At 39.5% G+C, this 21,624-nt stretch overlaps 2 protein-coding genes across 2 annotated transcripts in view; both read right to left on the minus strand.

Annotated features, from left to right (window-relative positions):
- LOC136837696 (uncharacterized) overlaps positions 1 to 21,624 on the minus strand; it is a 189,403-nt gene that overhangs the window by 155,048 nt on the left and 12,731 nt on the right. The window contains 15 exon segments of the mRNA XM_067102598.1: positions 5,615 to 7,044; positions 7,234 to 7,520; positions 7,661 to 8,393; positions 8,395 to 8,870; positions 9,042 to 11,405; positions 11,438 to 11,787; positions 11,789 to 13,773; positions 13,807 to 14,936; positions 15,603 to 16,122; positions 16,182 to 17,129; positions 17,656 to 19,434; positions 19,436 to 19,957; positions 20,007 to 20,387; positions 20,848 to 21,382; positions 21,480 to 21,603. Coding sequence (XP_066958699.1) covers positions 5,615 to 7,044; positions 7,234 to 7,520; positions 7,661 to 8,393; positions 8,395 to 8,870; positions 9,042 to 11,405; positions 11,438 to 11,787; positions 11,789 to 13,773; positions 13,807 to 14,936; positions 15,603 to 16,122; positions 16,182 to 17,129; positions 17,656 to 19,434; positions 19,436 to 19,957; positions 20,007 to 20,387; positions 20,848 to 21,382; positions 21,480 to 21,603 — 13,564 coding nt within the window.
- LOC136834598 (uncharacterized) lies at positions 497 to 5,522 on the minus strand. The gene is made up of 2 exons (XM_067097181.1): positions 5,186 to 5,522; positions 497 to 1,208 (listed from the first exon to the last, which is right to left on the minus strand). The coding sequence occupies exons 1-2, from the start codon at positions 5,379 to 5,381 to the stop codon at positions 1,045 to 1,047; spliced, it is 360 nt and encodes a 119-aa protein (XP_066953282.1). The 5' UTR covers positions 5,382 to 5,522; the 3' UTR covers positions 497 to 1,044.

A 21,624-nucleotide genomic window follows, 5' to 3' on the forward strand; every position in this document is an offset into this window, starting at 1 on the left:
CGGCCGGACTAAAATATCCACATTATTCTACTGCAGTCGAGAACGATATCTGCCTTGTTGAATACTCCAGCACGTAGCCTAATGCACCCATTAAGGCCTGGGCCGCAGTAATACTTCGCTGACGATCGAGCAGCGTGGCAAAGATGACAGGTAAATATTGATAGTAAATATTCAATGGCCCTTTAATGACAAGCCAGACCGTACACAAACACAAACAACGACCGCGCACGGTTTCATGTTAAATGTTAAACAATGCATCACGTTTGATATGCAAGGTCCATATACAGCAAGAACCTTGCTGGATAAAGCTGCTTCCCATGTGATATCCAGCGATTAGGACACTGGTGTCAACTATTGTGCGGCTGTACCCTTGTACAGTGCCTCTCATATAATTATAAAGCAGTGAAACCATTTATGTACAGAAGGAGACATGACATGCAGCTGAACTGCTCCTTGTTAAATCAAAAACATTTGAAAAACAAAGATCAAATTCTGGGGATATTAAACAGAGGATATATCATCCATAAAAGCAATTCCTGTACAAAATACATTTGTTCTATGAAATTATTCTTTCCACGGTATATACAAGGCAAGATTATATAAATTCATAGCCTTAATGGTTAAATATGTCTCTTGATAACTCTATTACACAACTAACAAAAATAATATAATTATGCTCATTATAATAATAACGGATAAAAATCATCCGACAGCAATATACAGGTACACATGGACTGCGAGAGGTGGGTTAGACCTGACCCAAACCTCAAGACTGATATGAAAGTCCAGGAAATATTTTCCACGGACTTCCTGCCTCCTTCACATGAACTACTGATAAAACTTCATAACTCAAGTCCCTGAACACTCCTCCTACCATAATTATGGGAGGAAAAGCCCAGGAAATACAGTATTGTATATTAACATAAGCTAAGCAGAGCCGCTGAATATTTGCTCATGCACGGCAGTTACTGATTCTTGGCATATGCGCAGCACAACTGACTAAGTTGAAAGGTTGCTGTAGAGTTGCCATATAATATACACAAACTAGATGAAGTTGCTATCTTCCTCTGGTAGAGTATAGCGGAGTTTAGAAGGAACCATCATCATCATCATCATCATCATCATCATCATCATTTTCATCACTCTTGCTACGTGATCACAATGGCCAACACGACGTTCATCTTCATCTACATCGAAGCAATCAGTGGCTGAAACACACAAATCTTCATTGAGCGAAAATGAAACACAAGAAAGGGAAAAGAATATCATTTTCTTGAGGCCAGATCTCAGTTCACAAGCTATACTGATGTTATGATTCGGCTTTCATGAGAGCAAGGGAGTTGCAAATTACTTAGGTATTTACATTGTAAATGTCTCTTAAAGTTTCTTCGAATCTTGAGTAACAAATAACATTAAAAATATGAAACTGACTGCTGGGGTAAACAAATTAATCCTTGAAAACAAACATATCTTAGCTTTCCAGAGAATCGTTAATATGGAGTGCTTTGTAAGAACACCAGATGCAAGAGACAGAGAAACAACGATAAATCCTCCTAATAAAGAGTTAACCACCACCATATAGCCAATAGGAAAGTCATTGTTAGTATGCAGTGTAAATAATTCTATCTACAAAGCTACAGAAGTAAAAGCATGTTGAAAGTGTTAAAAAGGTGCAGGCAAAATATAGATAAGATCATAAAAAAAAGGTAACAGTTCTATAGCAAAATATCGTAACACGTCCAGTATGTACAAGTTTTTCTTTCTATCTTTACATACACTCCATCTCCATAGAAGCAACTTTATACAGCAAAAAGATTAAAAATAATAACATTGTTGCACCTGTGAATGAACAAACTAGCGTTCAATATTAGTAGATAAAGTTTATGCAATCACCTAAATGATGGAGTGCAATTGGTTTACCAGACTAACTGTAAAATTCCCATTTCACTATAACTTGGTCATTCGTGTGCAATGTTTACTGAGGTGATGTTAAAGTATCTGCATCCACATTTTCACACCTTAAGACAGGAGTACAAAATATGTGTGTGTGTGTGTGTGTGTGTGTGTGTGTGGTGTACTGCATTGCAACACTACCAATATGCCCAGTATTCAACAGAAAATGTGTCGTCTGTCTTAACAGAGTCAAAGGTGACAGAAAAGAATGTCATGACCAAATGATTCAATATGCTCTACATAACTACTTTCATTAACCCCTAGTCATCTATTACTACTCTTACTATAATGACTACTCAGACTTTAACAAGCCCTGCTGTAACACTGCAGAAATCTGACTTACTAGAATACCGCAGTTAACATAAATACCAGCATCAAAAATTCCAATTCTTTTAATCCATATAGCCCCAAATGAACCAGAGAACTATGCAGAACTAAACCTGAATTTTAACTTCGACATAATATCACCTTATCAACTCTGGTGGTAGTTACTTCTAAATCAACTAATAATAATAATAATAATAATAATAATAATAATAATAATAATATTCCTAACTGGTGGAAAATATGTTTAAATCTAGCAATAGATTCTTCCCTGTTAAATCTCTAATTGTGAAAATAGATTTAAATATACTTTTTATGGAATACAGCATCCAATTCGGTCAAGCACTGACGTCTAGATTACTTTGATTCCAATGTTACAAAAATGAATTAAACAACTATTTATAAAACTAAAGTTTGTTCTTGTAATTTAATTACAGTTGCAAAGCCCACTACATTATTCCTCATAGATTTTCTAACATTAGTGGTATTAATGTTAATGCATTATCGAAACTGCTATTACCAAACTGCACAGCTTTTACTATCACCAAAATGTAATATCTACAATTGCATTTATCAAAATGGGGTACTTGCTTCAACAATTTTGCAATGCATAACAAATATTTTGAAGCCTAGCAGTTCCATGACCAATTATCAGCATCAATAATTAATTAGTGACCTAAAAACTTCACCAATGCATCCTTAAAAGTTACTGTCCAACTCCACAAACCAATTATTAACACCAACGGGCCAAAAAAAGCAGTCTTTTTTTATTGTTTTAATTGCAAGCTTCATCACCATCTCATAAAAGCTGAAGATCTAACCAGTCTTCGCCAATGCTTTATTTCCGGAATACTTGGTTTCAAACAGCATATGATGCTTTGCCTATTAGTGGCAGATATTATTCCAATGCCTTGAAAGGTTTCTGTTGACTGTTACTTGAATGTAGACGGAAATTTCTGATTAGTTGCAAGATGCTCAGTTCTTAAGGGAATATTCCTTTTTGTTACGCAGTGCATCAAATATTTTGATACAGCATCACAGTGAAATTGTGCTTCGTGCCAAAGGCTGGGATAATGAATTGTACAAGTTGTTGCCAGCCAGGATCAAAAGCTAAAACAGGTAGGAATGTTCTCACATGTAAGCAAATGCCGTTTGAGTTTCATATTCACCGGAGGTTAGTATTGGTGAGAGACTGTATCATAGCTCTAAGCACTTGTATTTTTTTTATTCATAACGGGTCTTTTTCACTTACAGTCATTGCTACTACTTCGAAGCCAGTGACGAAGGCCCAATACGGTGGCGATTGATTTTCTCACACATTTGCAACTGAACAAATGATTGGTTCACCAATAGTCACGAAGGCGAAAATGGTAGTCTTAGAGGCCTTTATGGTGCGCCGCCATGTTACTAAGGTCAAATGGCAGTGGTCATATGGGCAAGCTGCCATTGGTCAAGCAGCAGCGGCAACCATTGGTAGGGTCTAGCGGCCTTTTTGTTTTTACTTGTTGAGGCAGTCTCATGGTTTTGCATCTCTTCGTCTCACTTGCGATTATGTCTGCCGAGATCGAGATACAAGTTAATCGTTTACTGTTTCCCAGCAGGTTTGTGAGGAAACAAAATGCTTTCATTACTACAGTACGTCTTTAAAGCTTAGCGTGAAGGAGAGAACTGAAGGATGGCAAGGTCATTCAGAAATCGATGTAGAAATAAACTACTTCGCTAAGTATTAGTATCTCTCTTGATAAATAAAAAAAACAAGGAGTAACAACAAACAATACATTAAACTAAAGGAGAAAAGTAAGCATAGAAAACTGAAGGCAGAGACAATAAAATAACAAAGGAGAAGCTGTAGAACAACAAACAATAGTACTTAATCGAAAGGTTTCGAAAATGAGACATTAATCTATGAGAGCAACAAGAAATAAACTACAAAAATAGAAAGAATGAGCAAAAAAAAAAATTTAAATACGATGAGAGAAAAAGGTGGAATAAGTTATTTATGGTTAAAATTTAAACATGGAAAAATAGATCAAGATAAAAGAGCTTTACAGAAGCATGCCAAAGGATTGGATATCCACTTTCTTCTGTCCAAAGCCTATTCTTTGTTGAATTAAAAAAATATGAAACTATCTATGATACAGCTATATATATATATATATATATATATATATATATATATATATATTACATATATATATATAATATACACATACATACAGTATATACTGTATATATATACACACACACACACATATATATATATATACAAAACCATACGCAATATGTATATAAACAGGATGCAAGCATAATTATTACTTATGTGAATATACACATATTTCTACTCTTCTGTCAATACATGAAAATAAATTGGAATAAAGGTAAAGAGTAAAATCTGCAAAGTCCAAAAAAACAAATACAAAAATATTTTACTCGAATTAAATTCAGATATAAAATATCCAAATGATTACTGATGTGAGAAAATTATTGTTGCACTATAAAACAAAATAAATTCTAAAAGTACAAATTAACAAAATATTAAATTGTCAAAACAACGAAACTATTGGCTTGCATTTTAAGAGGAGGGCAACGTCAAATTTCTGGCAAATTATAAAATCTAATATGAAACTGAAGTATGGGCTGTAACTTTAATTCTAATAACAAGAGTATCCCTTGTCCATACATGTCTATAGAACTACATCTAATCACTAAGCGAACCACTCTTACTTTATATGTAGAATCTTTAATAATGGACAAGAGAGAGAGAGAGAGAGAGAGAGAGAGAGAGAGAGAGAGAGAGAGAGAGAGAGAGAGAGAGATTCCCTCTCACACTTCAATCTAGCTAAGAGAGAGAGAGAGAGAGAGAGAGAGAGAGAGAGAGAGAGAGAGAGATGCTACAAGGAAATCTTACCTTGTGATTGAGTCAAAAAAGACGGGTGTTGTGACGACGTTGTCACTGGAGATGCAGCTGATGGAGAGTTGTACAAATCCATGCAGGTGTGTTTTAATTGTGGTTGTTCACCTTTGTATTGCTGTGTACGTCTATCACTTATAACCTGAACAGCACCCAAGCTGTAACTGTGCTGTAATTGTGTAGACTTTCCCATGCACAAGACAATAAATGATGCCAATTACCCAGAATAACTTGTATGTCACGTGCATGTGGACTGGGAGGACTTAGACACAGACAAAGGTATACTCATTTCAAGGGACAACACATGGATGTAACTGAAGTACTTTACATGACGGTGTTCAAATCTGTTTCACAAAGCATATTACACAGCAAAAACAAAAAATGTACATAATAATTTCAGTCGGTTCATTCGGTAGTAGAACTCACTGCGTTCGGTGAGAGGATGCTGAACTTTGCTCATCTCTCTCCTTTCGACTTCTCTCTTGCTCCTCTTCGGCCTCACCGCCCTCACACACTCTGATGGATAAAGCCTCCCGCAGGTCTTTCTCAGTCATATCTCCAGTGACTATTTGTCCTTCCCGAATTATTCTTCTGGTAGTAGTCACAACAGTTCCTCCTTCAGTGGTTGATGTGGTAATATCCTCTGAGGACATACCAAGGGGAAGACTTGATATATTGCCACTATCATCCTCATAGGCAATGATGTTACCACTCTCATCTCGCTTTATGACCTTGACTTTGCGAACAGTTGTGGTTGTTGTTGCTGTTGATCCCAAGATTTTCTGTAAGTTTTCATCGAAATCTTCTGATAATAAGTACCCAAGATCAACAGGCAATGTTTTGATGGTCGTTGTTGTTGTAGTAGTTTCTTTGGTATCATGAGCTTTCTCCCTTTGATCTAGACCAAAGTGGAGTAGAGAGGTTTCTCTTAGCTCATGTGGCAAATGTGATATGTCATATCTTGTTCCAGGTGTGATTTGCATAGTTCCATCACCTACAAAAGTCTCTAGTTGGGATGTTATAGTCTCCTCACTTGGATCAGTTTGGTAGGAGGTTTCAATGGTCACCTCTTCAGGTGCATCACCTACCTTAACTTTCTTTATCTTTTTGACAGTGACAAACTCCTTTGTAATAACTTTGGGACCCTCACAGGCTACTGCCATCATTGAGCCTGGAAGTCTGAGAGATGATGTCTGATGTTGAATAACACTTTGATCACTGGTGGGAACATCTAAATGTGAAGATTCAATTCTCCTGTGAATAACTACCCTTCCACCAGCATCTTCTGTTACATAGACATTGCGTGATTGTCTTGATCCTCTTGAATCTTCTTCTCTATCAATGATATCTGGACCAGATAAGATCTTACCTGAAGAATCTGTTTCTAGTCTAACTTGATATGAGCTGGGTTCTGCTGTCCATTCATCAGTATTACCTGATTTTAGCTCTAATGAATGGTGCCCTGGCCTGTTAGTCAATACATGGATAGGTTCCTGAATAATCTGAACTTCAGTTTTACACTCACTCAATGTTCTATCTGGAGTAATCTTAAATGGACCTAATTTACCTCTAATATAAGAATCAACAGTCCCTGCCCTTTCTTCTTCACTGGATATTGTATATTCTTGACTAAATCTTTGAATACCTACTTTTGAATTCTCACTACCAGATTCACCCTGGACTTCAAAATACCTATCAACACTGGGTAATTGTGAACTAATGGTTTCTTGATGATAAATAGTTCTACTGTTGGGTGCTTGCTGCGGTATAACCCAGCCTATGGGAGCCCTACCTTGTTCTATGGCTACATCTGGAATGTTTGCTTTAGATGGCAATTTCCGTACCACCCAATAGCACTAACCACTGCCGGATTTTATAACTGCGCACACAATAATCACCTTCTTATCGATGATTTTCTGTTCTAATAGCAGTTAATTTTCCGACACCGGAATACCTCTGGCAGAGTTGCTCTGCGTCACCATGTATCAAGTAGTTGTTAGTGCAATTTCTTCAATATCATCCTGTTGATCCTTTTCTTGTACTACATCATTTTGGTCTTCAACGCCTTTCTTGCTGCCCTTCCCTCGTCTATTTCTCTTTTTTCTGCCTCGACCTTCAGGTAACTCAGGATTTTGTACTACAGTTTTTCCCTTACCATTTTCAACTGTTCCTTCTGTCTTCCCATCAAATTTATTATCTAACTGAATTTTCTCACCAGCATGAGAACTGCCTGATATGGCAACACTTTCACCACTCTTTATGACATGCCCTATGATACTTGATAATTGATGTGCTCCACTAATATCTTCCCCTTTACTCAAAGTTACTGGATCTATAACATTAGTAAACCCAGAAATTTCAATGTCACCCCTGATATTCGGTATCTCTGTTCTCATTTCCCCCTTATTGTCTGTTAATCCTATACCAATATTTTTAGAAGTAATAATCTCAGGGGCTCCAGTTTTACAGTTTATAACTTGTGAGTCAATGCTTCCATCAGGATTAATAATTTGAACACTCTCTGTAATATCTGCTGTTGCACCAAATATGGAATAAGTAGCATTATCCTTAACATCAGGTGCATCAGTACCAAAGCCTGATACCATTCCAAGTCTGGCCTTTTGTAATTTGTTTTGGCACTTGGAAGATTCACTTTAAAATCTATTTCTCTATCAACACCAGGAAGCTGAACATCACCAATGACATCAGGGACTGCAGAAACCAATCTGAATTTTTCATCAAGTTCCAAGGCTTTCAAATCACCCTTAACATCTTTACTTTCACCCTTAATATTTATTTTTCCACTAAATTCTGGGACATGAATACCTTTAACACTAGAAGCATCAGTTTTCAAGCTAATAATATTTGCACCAAAATCTGGATGTTGAACATCTCTAACTTCAGGAACAGAAGCTCCTGCATTGACCCCACCACTAAAGCTTGGGATCTCAATTGCATCTTTGACATTAGGGACATTATCTTTTAGATCTGCCACAAAGTCAGGAACCTGAATGCTTCCTTTAACATCTGGAACATCTGTTTTCACTATGATCTCACTATCAGAGCCTGGAATTTCAGCGCAAACTTTCATACCAGGAACACCAGCAAATTCTACTTTTCCATCAGTTGCTGGTACCTGCATATCTTTTTTAATGCTATGGACATCAGCCTTCAATCCACCTTTTGCACCAGGGATATCAGCTTATATTAAAGTTGCCACCAAAACCTGGGATCTCCGTTCCACTTTTTACACCAGGGAAATCAGCATGTAAATCTGTCTTTCCTTCAAAAGCAGGAGCCTTAATATCTCCTTTAACTTCTGGAACATCTGCTTTCATATCAACCCTGCCACCAAAACCTGGAATTTCGAAGCTATAGTTTACATCAGGTGCAACAATTTTAAGATCATCTTTTCCACCAAATCCTGGTGCCTCAGTATATCCTTTCACACCAGGAACATCAGTTTTCAGGGTGGCCCCCTCACTTCCAACACCTGGAAGTTTGCTATGACCTTTAAGATCTGGGACATCAGAATTTATACTGAGAGAATCTTCAAAGCCTGGGATAACAATTCTACCCTTGATATCAGGAATATTACCTCTGACATCAACTTTCTTCTCATAATTAGGAACGTTAATATCTGACCCTATACTTAGACTGTGCCACCAGAACCTGGAATTTCAATGACATCTGACACACCAGGGACATTAGCTCTATGATCTAGTTTTCCACCAAATCCTGGTGCTTCAAACTCACTTTTGATGCCAGGAATATCAGCTTTCAAGATGGTCCCATCACCACCAAAACCAGGCAGTTGCATGTCCCTAAGATCCGGGACTTTGAACCATATGACCCTGCACCCGGCACCCGGGGATCCCAATTCTACTCCTGACATCAGGAACATCAGGTTTTAGCTCTAATTTCTCTTCTAACTCAGGAACCTTAATATCTCCTTTACCACTTAGATCATCTGCTCTTACACTAAACTTGCCACCCACACCTGCAATTTCAGTACCAGCTTTTACATCAGGGATATTAGTTGTAAAATCTACTTTCCTGTCATATCCTGGAATTTCAATGTTTCCTTTGATACCAGGAATATCAGTTTCCAAGCTCATTCCCTCACGGCTAAAGCCTGGAAGTTTAATATCACCATTGAAATCTGGGATATCAGAAGTTATACTGACAGTGCCACCAAAACCAGGGAGTCCAGTTCTATCTTTGACATCTGGAATATCAGCATTGAGCTCTGACTTTCCATCAAATTCTGGGATTTTAATCATTCCTTCATCACCTGGAACTTCTGTTGTCATACTGAACTTGCCACCAAATCCTGGGATTCCAATGACGTTTTTCAGATCAGGGATATTAGTTTTAAGATCTACTTTTCCACCCAAATCTGGTACTTTGACATCTCTTTCAATGCCAGGAATAGGAGTTTTCAAGATGGCTCCATCACTGCCAAAACCAGGTAGATGAATACCTCCTTTAAGATCTGGGATTTCAGAACTTAAACTGACAGCATCTCCAAGGCCTGGGATCCCAATTCTACCCTTGACATCAGGAATATCAGATTTCAGCTCTATTTTTTTCTCAAGCTCTGGGACCTTAATATCTCCTTTTCCACCTAGAGCATCTCCTTTCACATTAAACTTGCCAACCACACCTGAGATTTCAGTACCAACCTTCACATCTGGGACATTACTTGTAAAATCTACTTTTCCCCCAAATCCTGGAACCTCAGTGTTTCCTTTGATGCCAGGAATGTCAGTTTCCAAGATGGTTCGTTCACTGCCAAGGCCTGGAATTTTAATATCACCTTTGAAATCTGTGATATCTGAACTTATATTGACAATGCCACCAAAGCCAGGGACTCTAATTCTACCTTTAGCATCAGGAACATCTGCTCTTAGCTGTGCCTTACTATCAAACTCAGGAATTTCCATATCTCCTTTATTAACTGGAACATCTGTGGTCATACTGAACTTACCACCAAAACTTGGGGCTTCAGTGCCATCTTTCAGATCAGGGACATGTGTTTTAAGATCTATTTTTCCCCCTGGTACTTCAATATCTCCTTTACTATCTAGAACATCTGTTTTCACACTAAATTTGCTACCCACACCTGGGATTACAGTACCATCTTTCACATCCGGGGCATTTGTTGTAAAATCTACCTTTCTTCCAAACCCTGGAACATCAATGTTTCCTTTGATGCCAGGAATATCAGTTTCCAAGCTTATCCCCTCACTGCAGAAGTCTGGAAGTTTGATATCACCTTTGAGATCTGGGATATCAGAAGTTATGTTAACAGTGCCACCAAAGCCTGGGACTCCAATTCTATCTTTGACATCAGGAACATCTGCTCTTAACTCTGCCTTTCCATCAAAATCAGGGACTTTAATATCTCCTTTAACATCTGGAACATCTGTTGCCATACTGAACTTGCCAACAAATCTTGTGGATTCATTGTCATCTTTCACATTAGGGATATTAGGTTTAAGATCGATGTTTCTGCCAAATCCTGGTATCTCAATATCTCCTTTAATACCAGGAATATCAGTGATTAGGCTGGCCCCACCTCTTCCAAAACTTGGAAGGTGAATATCTCTTTTAGGATCTTGGATATCTGAAGTTGTATTGACAGTGCCACCAAAGGCTGGGACTTCAATTTTACCCTTGACATCAGGAACATCAGCCCTTAACTCTACCTTTCCATCAAATTCAGGAACTTTAATATCTTCTTTAACATGTGGCACATTGGTTTTCATACTGAATTTGCCATCAAATCCAGGGATTTCAATGTCATCTTTCACACCTAGGACATTAGCTTTTCCATCAAATTCTGGTACCTCAATGTCTCCTTGGGTTCCAACACTGCCAACGCTTGGAAGTTTAATATCCCCTTTCAGATCTGGGGTATCAGTTATTTTGACAGTACCATCAAATCCAGGGATTCCAATTCTACCTTTTACCTTAGGAATATCAGCTCTTAGCTCTGCCTTGCCATCAAAATCAGTGGCTTTAATATCTCCTTTAGCATCTGGAACATCTGTTGTCATACTAAACTTGCCACCAAATCTTGGGGTTTCAATACTATCTTTCACATCAAGGACATTGTTTTTAAGATCTACTTTTCCACCAAATCTTGGTACCTCAATGTCTCCTTTTGTCCCATCACTGCCAAAGCCTGGAAGTTGAATGTCTCCTTGAAGGCCCGGGGACGGGAACCATACTCGCACCAAGCACCAAAGCCTGCAACCCCAATTCTACCTTTGGCATCAGGGACTCCAGTTTCTAGATTTGCTTTTCCATCCAAATCACAGACTTTACTATTCTCTTTAACATCTGGAACACCTCCTGTCATACTGAACTTGCCACCAAATGCTGAGTTTTCAAAGCCATTTTTCATATCTGGAACACTAGTTTTAAGATGAACTTTTCCATCAAATTCTGGCTCTATATCTCTATTAAGACCAGGAATATCAGTGTTCAAGCTGACCCCACCACTATCAAAACCTGGAAAGTGAATATCTCCCTTAAGATATGGGACATCAGAACTCATGTTGACATTGCCACCAAAGTCTGGGATATCACTTCTCCCTTTGACACGGCACATTAGCTTTTAGTTCGACCTTTTTATCAAAATCAGGCACCTTGATGTCTCTTTTAATACCCGGAACACCAGATTTTAAACCGATTTTCTCATCAAAGCCTGAGATATCAATATTACCCTCAACACACGAATTCTTCAGCTCCAGATTTCTATCTAAACTTGGAATGTGAATATCTCCTTTAACATCACCAGGGAAGTCTATGGACAAATCACCAGATCCAATCATGCCAACATCAAGAGTGCCCTTTAACTTATCTCCTTTCCGTGCAGGACGGACAGGTGCTCTTGCATCAACATCAAAACCTGGAGCCTCTACCTGGAGTTCTTTGGGCGCATATGCATCATCTTCTGTTTTAGCCTTTCCAAAGCAAGAGCCTGGTCCTTTTCCTTTAAACTTCTTCTCTTTAAATTTCAGATCTTTACTAGCTGCCAAACCTCCAGATAATCCTACATCTGTGCCACTAGTTGTCAACCCAATTTCTGGTTTGACTACAGGCTTATCAGGAACCTGGTTCTTTATTTCAACTGATGCCTGACCTCCAGGTAAGTCCCATTCTGGGCTTTCAATTTCTCCTTTTAATGGTTCAAGCTTTCCTTTTAAACCAGGTTGTTTAAGCTTGCCAGTTCTTACACTAACTTCTGGATGTTCAGTTTCTAGCCTGGTTGGTTTATATTCACCTTCTATTTCAGGACTTTCAGGCTTCCCAAAACATGACCCTACTTTGGTTTTAGGTTTCTTGGTCTTTATGGTGACATCTGAAGCATCAACATTTACATCAGATCTAACTCCCAAAGTGCTCACTTCTGCTTTAGCATCAGCTCCTATGTCAACTCCTGGTTTTCCCGGTTTTCTTACTTCAGCCTTAGCATCAGCTCCTATATCTACTCCTACTTTTCCTGGTGTATATTCTCCTTCAATTTCTGGCCCTTTTGATTTACCAAAGCATGAAGTCAATTTGACTTTTGGTCCTGTTGCTTTAACTTTAGTATCAGCAGAATCTATGTGAATTCCTGTACCAGCTTTCATTTTTTCACCTTCCACTCTTCCTGGCTCATATTCAGCACCTGGTGTATCAATGCTTAATTGCATTCCAACTTCTTCTTTTTCTAAAGATGGGAAATTGACTCCAGTTTTACCTTTGGATGTATCTATTTCTACAGACCTCAAACCCCCTGCAAGTTTAGCATCAGGGGAATCTACAGTAACCGTAACATCAGAAGCTGGTACACTTGCACTTCCCTTTGCACTTATTTCAGGTCCTTCAATCTGCAGTTTGCCTGGCTTGTATTCAGCTTCAATATCTGACCCTTTAGCTCTACCAAAACATGATCCTAATTTTGCTTTAGGCTTGGTAGTTTTGACTTCAGCATTAGGAGCATCACAACTAACATCAATGCCAGAACTTGGTTTATTCATGCTAGCTTTATATTCACCTTCACCCTCAATGTCTGCAGTTTTAGGTTTACCAAGGCAAGACCCTACTTTTACTTTAGGTTTCTTGCCTTGAACTTTTCCTGAGGGTGTGGGCACAGATAAGTCAGGAGTCTTTACTTCTAATTTACCTTTAGGAAGCGATACAGCTTTTACTTTTAATTTTGGTTTAGTCAATTCTACACTTGGAGCTGGTGGCATTTCTATCTCAACACAAGAAGAATCTACTGATGGTGATTTAATTTCCACTGTACCTGTAGGTAATTCAATATCCAATGCTTCTGCTGCTCCTCCAGAAATTGATGGAGACTTTCCTTCAAAATCTATACCGACACCTGGTTTAGTGAATTTTGGAAGATTCAAATCAATGTTTCCTCCAGAAACATCTACATCTGCTTTCAACTTGGAATCCAGCATTTTAACTTCCACTTCAGGAAGTTCAGGATATTTGCCTCCAATTTCAACATTTCCCAAGTCAGGAAGACCAATATCAATTTCTCCTTCACTTATTTTCAATTCTGGTTTTAACTCTGGCATCTCTCACTACGCCCATTCAGGCAATACGCAAACTCCGCTTCTCATTTCTAGGTCTGGTAGGTTGGCTTTGCCACCCATTTCTGCTTCAACCTTTGGAATATCTGGTATGTCACCAGTGACTTTTACTGACATTTCTGGTTTGGTAATGTCAAGATTGCCTTTGAATTCTGGCAGCTCAGGAAGTTCCACAGAAACTGAGGGTTCAACAGAAATATCAACTGGTTTTATGTCAACATCCGCTTCCACCTGTGGTAATTTTGGGGTATCAACACTGATATCAGGAGCAGAATACTCAACATTAACTTTAGGAGGTTTTGGTTTACCAAAGCAAGATCCTAAATTCAAATTAGCTTTCCCTTTTCCCTTTTCACTTTTAACATTGGTATCATGGATTCCAATACCACCTTCGATATGTGCTTCGGGGCCTTCTAAATCTAATTTTCTTGGCTTATATTCACCTTCCAATTCTGCCCCCTTTGATTTGCCAAAGCATGAACCTAATTTAGCTTTTGGCCCTTTGCCTTCAATTTCAACACCAGTAGTGTCAATGCTAGCATCAGCAGCTGCACTTGAGGGTTGCACAATACTGACATCAACATCAGTCTTTGGTAAGGAACCACTAATTTCACCATGAACCTCTGGTCCTTGAATTCGTAATTCTTCATGCTTATATTCTCCTTTAACTTCAGGGCTCTTGGGCTTTCCAAAGCAAGAACCAATTTTTGATTTAGGCTTCTTACTTCTAATTTCAATATCAGGAGTGGCTACAGCTATTCCACCACTAGCACTTGGTGTTCTTACACTAGCCTTGGCACTAGCTTCTGGTCCTTCCACTTCTAGTGATCCAGGCTTATATTCACCTTCAATCTCTGGGCTCTTTGGTTTACCAAAGCATGATCCTAATTTAGCTTTGGGCTTTTTAGCTTTTAGATCAACATCAGGGGTATCAACACCTACTTCACCACTAGCACTTGGTGTTCTTACACTAGCCTTAGCACTAGCTTCTGGTCCTTCCACTTCTAGTGAACCAGGCTTATATCCACCTTCAATCTCTGGGCCCTTTGGTTTACCAAAGCATGATCCTAATTTAGCTTTGGGCTTTTTAGCCTTTAGTTCAACATCAGGGGTATCAATAGCTACTTTCACCACTAGCACTGGGCAGCCTACACCAGCCTGGCACTAGCTTCTGACCTCCACCCTAGTGAACCAGGCTTATATTCACCTTTCAATCTCTGGCTCTTGTTTATACTAAAGCATGATCCTACCTCTAGCTTTTGGTTTTAGCTTTTAGTTCAACATCAGGAACAATAGCTATCAAATTACTCAGCACTTGCGTTCTTATAGTTTTGGTACTAGCTTCCGGTCTCACTTAGTGAACCAGGCTTAAATTCACCTTCTTCAATCTCTGGGTTTCTTGTTTACCAAAGCATGATCTCACTTAGCTTTTTTTGGGTTTTGGAGCTTCTTAGTTCAAACATCAGAGATAACAATCTACTCACTACATTAGCCTCAGGCTTTTACACTAGTTTTGGTAATTAGCTTGGTCCTTCTAATTTCTTAGTGAACTGTACTTCAACCACCCTTCAATCTCTGACCCTCGGGTTTACCAAAGCATGATCCCAATTTAGCTTTGCTTACCTTTAAGTTCAACGCTAGGTATCAACAGCTACTTCCACTACCAACACTTGGTGCTCCCACACTAGCCTTGGCACTAGCTTCTGGTCCTTCCACTTCTAGTGAACCTGGTTTAAATTCACCTTCAATCCTGGGCCTTTCGTTTACCAAAGCATGACCCCACTTAGCTTTGGGCTTTTTACCCTTTTAGTTCAACATCAGGGGTGTCAATAGCGATATTCCACCACTAGCACTTGGTGTTCTTACACTAGCCTTGGCACTAGCTTCTGGTCCTTCCACTTCTAGTGAAACAGGCTTCAACTTGCCTTCAATCTCTGGGCTCTTTGGTTTACCAAAGCACGATCCTAATTTAGCTTTGGGCTTTTTAGCTTTTAGTTCAACATCAGGGGCATCAACAGCCACTTCACCACTAGCACTTGGTGTTCTTACACTAGCCTTGGCACTGGCTTCTGGTCCTTCCACTTCTAGTGAACCAGACTTCAAGTCACCTTCAATCTCTGGGCTCTTTGGTTTACCAAAGCATGATCCTAATTTAGCTTTGGGCTTTTTACCTTTAAGTTCAACATCAGGGGTGTCAACAGCTACTTCACCACTAACACTGGGTGCTCTTATGCTAGCCTTGGTACTAGCTTCTGGTCCTTCCACTTCTAGTGAAACAGGCTTCAATTCACCTTCAATCTCTGGGCCCTTCGGTTTAACCAAAGCATGATCCCACTTAGCTTAGCCTTTGCTTTATCTAAATAGGGGCATCAACTCTACCACCACCAAAGCACTAGTGTCTTTACACTAGCCTTGGCACTAGCCTCTGGTCCTTCCACTTCTAGTGAACCAGCCTTATATTCACCTTCAATCTCTGGGCTTTTTGGTTTACCAAAGCATGATCCTAATTTAGCTTTGGGCTTTTTAGTTTTTAGTTTAACATCAGGAGAGTCAACAGCTATTTCACCACTGGCACTGGGTGTCTTTACACTAGCCTTGGCACTGATATCAGCATCCCCTAATTCTAATTTACCAGATTTCAATTCCCCCTCTCCTTCAAGTTTAGGCCCTTTTGGTTACCCAAAGCATGATCCTAATTTGAGTTTTGGTTCTTTTACTTTTACTGTGGGTTTAGGGAATTCTACACTTGGAGCTGCTGGCATTTCTATCTCAACACTAGGAGAATCTATTGATGGTGATTTAATGTCTACTGCACCTGTAGGTAACTCAATGTCTAATCCTTCTACTTCTCCAGAAATGGAAGGAGGCTTTCCTTCAAAATCTATACTCACACCTGGTTTAGAGAATTTGGGAAGATTCAAATCAATGTTTCCTCCAGAAATGTCTACATCTGCTTTCAACTCGGGATCTGGCATTTTAACTTCCACACTGGGGAGATCTGGAGATTTGGCTTCAATTTTGACATTTCCTAAATCAAGAAGACCAATATCAGTTTCTCCCCCACTTATATTCAATTCTGGTTTTAGCTCTGGCATCTTCATTTCCATGTCTATATCAGGAACCTGAGGAATTTTGGTTTTCATTTCTAGCTCTGGTAAGTTGGCTTTGCCACCCATTTCTGCTTCAACCTTTGGAATATCTGGCATGTCACCCGCACTTCACCGATCACCCGGCCTAAGTACATCAAGATCTCCTTTAAATTCTGGTATCTTAGGAAGTTCCACAGTAACTGATGGGTTAACAGATATTTCAGCTGGTTTTATATCAATATCTCCTTCCAGCTGCGGTAATTTTGGACTATCAACACTGATATCAGGAGCAGAACATTGAACATTAACTTTAGGAGCTTTTGGTTTACCAAAGCAAGATCCTAAATTCAATTTACCTTCCCTGTTCCCTTCTCACTTTTAACATTTGTATCAGGAATTCCAATACCACCTTCCACATGTGTTTCAGGGCCTCCTAAATCTAATTTTCCTGGCTTATATTCACCTTCCAATTCTCTAAGTTTTCTGGATCTGGCCAAAGTATAGCTCTAATTTAGCTTTTTGGCCTTTTTGCTTTCAAATCGTCAACATCAGGAGGCCATCACCAACAGTAGCTGCAACCCGGAGCGCCCAACACCCATCAATCAATGTCAGTCTTTGATAAGGAACCACTAGCTTCACCAGAAACCTCTGGTCCTTTAATACCTATCTCTCTAGGTTTATATTCACCTTCAACTTCAGGACTTTTGGGTTTTCCAAAGCAAGAACCAATTTTAGACTTGGGCTTCTTACTTTTGATTTCTATATCAGGGGTGTCTACAGCTATTTCACCACTAGCACTTGGCACTTCTGGTCCTTCCACTTCTAGTGAACCTGGTTTATATTCACCTTCAATCTCTGGGCTCTTAGGCTTGCCAAAGCAAGAACCTATTTTTGATTTGGGTTTCTTACCCTTAACTTTAACATCAGGAGTGTCTACAGCTATTTCACCACTTACACTTGGTGTTCTTAAACTAGCCTTGGCACTAGCCTCTGGTCCTTCCACTTCTAGTTTACCAGGCTTCAATTCACCTTCAATCTTTGGACTCTTTGGTTCACCAAAACATGATCCTAACTTAGCTTTGGGCTTTTTAGCTTTTAGTTCAACATCAGGAATATCAACAGCTATATCACCACTAGCACTTGGTGTTCTTACACTAGGCTTGGCACTGGCTTCTGGTCCTTCTAACTCAACTTTACCACACTTAAATTCACCTTCAATCTCTGGGCTCTTCGGTTTACCAAAGCATGATCCTAATTTAGCTTTGGGCTTTTTAGCTTTTAATTCAACATCAGGGGTATCAACATCTACATCACCACTAGCACTTGGTGTTCTTACACTAGCCTTGGCACTGGCTTCTGGTCCTTCCACTTTTACTTCAACAGGCTTGAATTCACCTTCAATTTTTGGGCTCTTTGGTTTACCAAAGCATGAACCTAATTTAGCTTTGGGCTTTTTACCTTTTAATTCAACATTAGGAGTTTCAACAGCTACATCTCCACTAGCAATTGGTGTTCTTAGACTGCCCTTAGCGCTTATTTCTGGTCCTTCCGCTTCTAATTTACCAGGCTTCAGTTCACCCTCAATCTCTGGGCTCTTTGGTTTACCAAAGCATGATCCTAATTTCGATTTGGGCTTTTTAGCTTTTAGTTCAACATCAGGGGTATCAACACTTACTTCACCAACAGCACTGGGTGTTTTTAAACTAGCCTTGGCACTTACTTCAGGTCCTTCTATTTCAGTTTTACCAGGCTGATATTCACCTTCAAGCTCTGGACTCTTTGGTTTTCCAAAGCAAGAACCTAATTTAGTTTTTGGCTTTTTGCCTTTTATTCCAATATCAGGAGTATCAACAGCTACATCGCCACTGACACTGGGTGTTTTTACACTAGTCTTGGCACTGATATCCGCACCCTCTATTTCTAATTTACCAGATTTCAATTCCCCTTCTCCTTCAAGTTTAGGCCCTTTTGACTTACCAAAACATGATCCTAATTTAAGTTTTGGTTCTTTTACTTTAACTTTGGGTTTAGGCAATTCTACACTTGGTGCTGGTGGCATTTCTATCTCAACACTAGGAGAATCTATTGGTGGTGATTTAATTTCCACTGTACCTGTGGGTAATTCAACGTCCAATCCTTCTACTTCTCCAGAAATTGAGGGAGATTTTCCTTCAAGATCTATACTGACACCTGGTTTAGAAAATTTGGGAAGATTCAAATCAATGTTTCCTCCAGAAATATCTACATCTGCTTTCAACTTGGGGTCTGGCATTTTAACTTCCATATTGGGAAGTTCGGGAGCTCTGGCTTCAATTTCGACATTTCCTAAGTCAGGAAGACCAATATCAATTTCTCCTCCACTTATATTCAATTCTGGTTTTAGTTCTGGCATCTTCATTTCCATGTCTATCTCAGGAACTTGAGGAATTTTGGTTTTCATTTCTAGCTCTGGTAAGTTGGCTTTGCCACCCATTTCTGCTTCAACCTTTGGAATTTCTGGTATGTCACCTGTGACTTTTACTGACATTTCTGGTTTGGCAATATCAAGATTACCTTCAGTCTGGTAGCTCAGGAAGATCTACTGTAACTGTGGGGTCAACAGAAATTCCAGCTGGTTTTATGTCAACATCTGCTTCCAACTGTGGTAATTTTGGAGTATCAACACTGATATCAGGAGCAGAACACTGGACTTTAACTTTGGGGGATCTTGGTTTACCAAAGCAAGATCCTAAATTCAGTTTACCTTTCGCAGATCCCTTTTCACTTTTAATACTTGCATCAGGAATTCCAATGCCTCCTTCCAAATGCACTTTGGAGCCTTCTGTATCTAATTTTCCTGGCTTATATTCACCTTCCAATTCTGCCTTCTTTGATTTGCCAAAGCATGAACCCAATTTAGCTTTTGGCCTTTTGCTTTCAATGTCAACATCAGGAGTGTCCATCCTAACAGCAGCACCTGCGTCAACACTGACATCAACATCAGTCTCTGGTAAGGAACCACTAACTTCACCATGAACCTCTGGTCCTTTAATACTAAATTCTTGAGGTTTATATTCACCTTTCACTTCAGGATTTTTAAGCTTCAGCACGCAACTACCTTTGATTTGGGCTTCACTCACCTCAATGTCAGGAGGTTTCCATAGCTATTTCACCACTAGCACTTGGTGCTCTCACATTAGCCTTGGCACTAGCTTCTGGTCCTTCCACTTCTAGTGAACCAGGCTTAAATTCACCTTCTATCTGAGGGCTCTTGGGCTTTCCAAAGCATGATCCTAATTTAGCTTTGGGCTTTTTAGCTTTTAGTTCAACATCAGGGGTGTCAATAGCTACTTCACCACTAGCACTAGGTGTTCTTACACTAGCCTTGGTACTTGCTTCTGGTCCTTCTATTTCTAGTGTACCAGTCTTCAATTCACCTTCAACCTCTGGACCTTTGGGCTTTCCAAAGCATGATCCTAATTTTGCTTTGGGTTTTTTAGCTTTTAGTTCAACATCAGGGGCATCAACATCATTCAATCACCAGCCAACCCATCCTCATGCCAGCCCCGCCACCGGCCTCTGGTCTCATCTAGTTACTGTTTATCTACTCTTTTCAATCTCTGGGCTCCTTCGGTTTACCAAAGTATGATCCCAACTTAGACGGGGCTTTTACCCTTTGAAGTTCAACATCTGTACTAATTGCTTACCATTTAGTACTTTAGAAATTCTTACATTTTAGTTTATGCTTGTTTTGGACTTTACTTAGTAATTAGGCTGCATTACCAGGCCCTACTGTTGAAATTGTGTACATCCCAATTGGCTTGTTTAATAACACCCTTTAGCCTCAAACCAGGGCACAACAGCCACTCACCACCGTGCACTGGTGCCCACACCAAATCTTAGTACTTAAGCTTTCAGGACCTCCACCCTAGCGTACCAGCTTCTATATTCACCTTTCATCTCTGACTTTGGGCTTTCCAAAGCATGATCCTAATTTGGCTTTGGGCTTTTTAGCTTTTAGTTCAACATCAGGTGTATCAACAGTTAAATTTCCACTAGCACTGGGTGCTGTTAAACTAGCCTCGGCACCAGTTTCTGGTCCTTCCACTTTTAGTTTGCCCGGCTTATAGTCACCTGTAATCTCTGGCTTCTTGGGCTTTCCAAAGCATGAGCCTAGTTTAGATTTGGGCTTTTTAGCTTTCACTCCAATGTCTGGCGTATCAAAATCTACATCACCGCTTGCACTAGGCGTTGTCACACTAGCCTTGGCACTAACTTCAGGTCCTTCTAATTCTAGTTTACCAGGCTTATATTCACCTTCAATCTCTGGACTTTTGGGGTTTCCAAAGCATGATCCTAATTTAGCTTTGGGCTTTTTAGCTTTTACTTGAACATCAGGAGTATCAACAGCTAAATCACCACTGGCACTGGGTGTCTTTACACTAGCCTTGGCACTTATATCAGCATCCTCTATTTCTAATTTACCAGACTTCAATTTCCCTTCAAGTTTAGGGCCCTTTTGTGGGCTTCACCAAAAACCATTTATCCCATTTAAGTTTTGGTTCTTTTACTTTTACTTTTGGTTTAGGCAATTCTACACTTGGAGCTGCTGGCAATTCTAACTCAACACTAGGAGACTCCATTGATGGTGATTTAATTCCCACTGTACCTGTAGGTAATTCAATGTCCAATCCTTCTACCTCTCCAGAAATGGAGGGTGGCTTTCCTTCAAAATCTATACTCATACCTGGTTTAGAGAATTTGGGAA

Source organism: Macrobrachium rosenbergii, chromosome 4 (assembly GCF_040412425.1).
Source record: "Macrobrachium rosenbergii isolate ZJJX-2024 chromosome 4, ASM4041242v1, whole genome shotgun sequence".
Lineage (NCBI taxonomy): Eukaryota > Metazoa > Arthropoda > Malacostraca > Decapoda > Palaemonidae > Macrobrachium > Macrobrachium rosenbergii.

What these genes read in the sequence shown, in the direction of transcription:
- LOC136834598 (XM_067097181.1), bottom strand. Translation starts at nt 5,381, where the DNA reads ATGGGAAAGTCTACACAATTACAGCACAGTTACAGCTTGGGTGCTGTT. An exon ending in TTTTTTGACTCAATCACAAG is followed by an intron (nt 1,209 to 5,185) that starts GTAAGATTTCCT and finishes TGTGTGTTTCAG; the next exon opens with CCACTGATTGCTTCGATGTA.